General features: G+C 31.1%; 1 protein-coding gene across 1 annotated transcript; it reads left to right on the forward strand.

The window, feature by feature from the left end:
* Positions 1–842: 842 nt before the first annotated feature.
* On the forward strand, positions 843–2,038 carry LOC138874185 (epidermis-specific secreted glycoprotein EP1-like). Its single transcript, XM_070152714.1, has one exon. It carries the CDS (start codon positions 889–891, stop codon positions 1,783–1,785), a length of 897 nt encoding a protein of 298 aa, XP_070008815.1. The 5' UTR covers positions 843–888; the 3' UTR covers positions 1,786–2,038.
* The last annotated feature ends 2,195 nt before the right edge of the window (positions 2,039–4,233 follow it).

Below are 4,233 nucleotides of genomic sequence, written 5' to 3' on the forward strand. Positions count from 1 at the left end.
TACGGTTCAAATACACACGACACACATTTTTTTTGTATTTTGTTTGATAAAAAATAAAAATAGACGAAATCACAAATAACTAACAAAATGCCACGTAAAAATCCAAAAATTGTACAGCAAGACCATTTGTTATTATTTTTATTTCTTTTAGAGTGATTGTCGCGTAAAATAAAAATCACGACAATCCTAATGATATATGAAAAAATAAAAACTAGAAGCTAAACATCATATTAATAATGCGTTGGACTTATGTGGAGATAAAATCTCTTTGACACAGCCAAAACAATCCGTTATTGTCGTCATGTTCAAAATCAACATATTTTAAATTATTTTTAATTCTCTACATATGTCGAATTTGAGACAACAAATGCATACTCTTGGTTAAGTAAATACTTACATTCATCGAATATTTATATCAACCTAATATATACATCACATAAGTCTTTATAAGCATGGCTATCAATTAATAGTAGTTAATTTAATACTTATTCTTATCTTATTTATCACTTATCTGTGATGAATTAATATAGGTCGGTATAAAAACCCGAACTCCTCCGTGACTCAGTCTCTGACAACACTTCCACATTTCTTTCGTCTTCGAATTTAAAATGGACAGTGTTTTAAGGCATATATCCACGCACAAGGTAAACTCATACTTATGCTCCTGTACACCATATGCAGACAGCACCTCAACATTGACCGGTTTTGAATTGACTACATTTGCGCCAACTTGTGCATTATAATCTTGTCAATGCAAAAATTTAAAAGATACGGATGAACAGTACTATTCATAATAACTAATTAATTATCCATCGCCATCCATCTATAAATACGGATAGCAAGAAACTAAGGATCATATCATCAAACAGCTAAAAGAAGAAATTAAACATGTCTCCTTCATTGCCTACTACACTTGTTGCCTCTCTCTTTCTTTTCTGCCAAATATTTTCTTCAATTGCCCAAGTCCCAGTTGAAAACACCTTCAAATTCGTCAATGAAGGTGAATTAGGACCTTTTGTTGTCGAATACCAAGCAGATTATCGTGTTTTCTCTGGAATTTTCACTAATCCATTCCAGTTCTGTTTTTACAACACTACCCCTAATGCATGGACACTAGCTTTGCGCATGGGTACTGTCCGTTCCGAATCTCTAATGCGTTGGGTATGGGAAGCTAATAGGGGAAATCCTGTCAAGGAAAATGCCACTTTTTCTTTAGGAACAGATGGAAATCTTGTCTTGGCAGAAGCTAATGGTCGAATTGCTTGGCAAACAAACACAGCTAAAAAAGGCGTCACTGGTTTCAAGTTGTTACCAAATGGTAACTTTGTCCTTCATAACTCAAAGGGAAAATTCATTTGGCAGAGTTTCGACCATCCCACCGACACTCTTTTAGTGGGCCAATCTCTCCGCTTGTCAGGCCCGAATAAGCTTGTGAGCCGGGCCTCCATGAAAAAGAACGTAAACGGGCCTTACAGCTTGGAAGTGAAACCGAAAATATTCGGTATCTATAACAGAACCAAGCTTGCCGTGGAATTAGCTTGGTTTGATTTCAAAAATAGCACTTTGGAATCAATAAAATTGAACAGCGGAAATCAAAGGGTGAAGTTGGACTACAGATTGGCTAAATCAACAACAAGAAATTCCCATGTTATGGCGTTCACTAAAATCAACACAACTTTAACATACCTTCGGCTAGAAATAGATGGAAATCTCAAGGCCTACACTTTCTACGAAGACAAAGAAGAAGACAGATTCCGTTGGCGCGTAACTTATAACATGCTTTAAGAATATGCTTTTGCATATCAGTAATATAGCTCTATAAGATAAGGATTTTCAATAATAAGTGGATAAAACGAGTGGTTCCACAGCTATTCCAATAGGTTAGGGATTCCTATGTAGAGCTAGAATTTTATTTCCTTTCTTTTGCTTTTTTTTTTTGGTTGAGGGTTGTATTTTATTTATGATTTCTATTTTTTTCCGATTGAAGGGTATATTTTTATTATGTTTTCTATTAATAAATGCTTTGTCAACTGTGAGATCTCGATGGCTTGTTAATTTTCTTCTTCATACTGCTCTAAGCATATAGCATGTTACTTTATAGACTTCTAAATTTAGAACTTTAGGTAAAATCTAAAGTACTAGAATTCTTGGTCCCTATTAGAAATCAAACCTGAAATTTATAGAATTGATAGATATGTGTCTTGTCAACCAAAAAGATAAGAAACGGATGATAATTTGGCCAGCAAACTCAGCACAGTATTAGAATTATTAATTATTGGCTCCGATGAGAGTGCACCCGAAACCTGAAAAGTTTGTAGCTAAAGGCTTCAATGAGAGTGCAATAATCTTTGTTGTTTTTTCATCATTTTTTTTCCTACCTTAAGTACATAGTGCTCCCTCCGTCCTGATTTATGTGATATTTTTCAGATTTTGAGAGTCAAAATTTTGTTTGTCCTTTAATCATTTTGAATTATTAATTATTGTGACATATAATACTTTTTTACATACTTCCCAAATATATAAAAGACTATTTGCTAAGTTTCTAGGAGACTAAAAGTATTTTTTTTTTGTTTAAAAAGGCTTTTTTGAAAAATTTGAAATGTTTAATCGAAATGAAAAAGTGCTTTTGAGCATTAGAGTTTTTCTACTTTGAGGAGAAACTACAAATTTTAGCTTTTTCCAAGAACCAAAACCAGAAAGTTAATTTACTCAAGACAAAAATATTCTTAAAATTAATTTATATTTTTCAAATTATCTCTCATTATTTTAACCTTTTCCTTTTTTCTTCTATTATCATTTCTTTTCTTTTTTACTTCTTCCATAATTTTATTCTCTTCTCCTATTTCCTCTTTGGAATAGTCTTTCAAGTATAAATAGATCTCTTCTTTTATACAATAATTTATAAAAATGGAGTTTTTGTTTATATTAAATGATGTATTTATATATTTAAATCATCATGTAAACAATAAATGTTACCAGATAATCAATATTATTTCTTTGGAACAACAATATTTTATATTGATAAAATAAAAATCTTTTTATATTTTTACTTTATTTTTTTATATTTTATTGAATTTCTTTATATAAATATTTAAATATTATTCTCTTTCTTAAATCATACTAATTGCAAATTGAACATTTACTTCTTTTTTGTAATTTGATACTCAAAACTCAAAAGTACTTTTTGGAAAGAATAGCCAAATACAATTTTTTTTTATCAAAAGCACTACTCAAATGAAAAAGTCAAACACAAATCCTACCATACAAAGTACGTTTTCGAATAATACTTTTGAACAAAAGCATTTCTCGAACTAAGCAATATTGTTAGCTTAGCCAAAGGGGCTCGAAATTGTATTTTGAAAAGTGAAACTACGTCCCAACAAATTGTCACAATTAAAAGGATCAATTGTTAGAAAAGATAAAAGTGTTATATAAATTGGGATAGCCTACAGAGGAAGTATGATAAGTGCATTTTACCTGATATTAACCATGTAATTTCTCTCAGAAAAGCAAAAAAAATTATGAGGTGGTAAAGCAAAGAAAACACACAAAGAAGTATTGCGTGACAATGCACCAAGTCTTGATTTGTCATGTCGAAATCGACGAAATCCAAACTTAGAATGACGAATTCTCATATATGCAAATGTTAAATCTAGATTTGCTATGGAAATCTAGCACCGAACCGAGAAGTTATCATGAAATTTTCTTATATAAAAAGATGTTGCCCAGTTAGTATAAGGCATTGCAGTAGATCTTGAATTTTCTGAAGATTTTCAGAAAAATATTTTTGTTTCTCAAGGAACAATTGAATAATATTCCAATTGTTGTTTCTCTTGATTAGAGCCAACTAGGGGTGGGTATTCGGTCTGTTCAGTTCGGTTTGAACAAATTCAGTTCAGTTATTTGGTTTTCAGTTTAGTAAAAGTAGTAACTGAAATAAGTTTAGTTCAGTCTGATTTTTTATTTTAGTTCAATTATTTCTAGTCCGTTTTCGGTTTGAATATTATCATATTTAGCTCCTTCTATGTAATAATTGGATTGACGAATTTGTTGCCAGAAAAAACAAGAAAATATTTAATAAAACGAGGGAAATAGTAAAAGATTGGCAAGGACAGAGAACAAAAAAAGAAGAAATGAGAGAATTATAAAAAAAAAAAAGCTTACTTGGAAAACAACAAGAAATCTGACAACAACGAAAACTGATGCAGCACATCGGCACAAGTGTATCAATGA

The sequence above is a fragment of the Nicotiana sylvestris genome, chromosome 7 (assembly GCF_000393655.2).
Source record: "Nicotiana sylvestris chromosome 7, ASM39365v2, whole genome shotgun sequence".
NCBI lineage: Eukaryota > Viridiplantae > Streptophyta > Magnoliopsida > Solanales > Solanaceae > Nicotiana > Nicotiana sylvestris.

Excerpts from the sequence above, each read along its gene's own strand:
- LOC138874185 (XM_070152714.1), top strand. The coding sequence starts at position 889 with ATGTCTCCTTCATTGCCTACTACACTTGTTGCCTCTCTCTTTCTTTTC.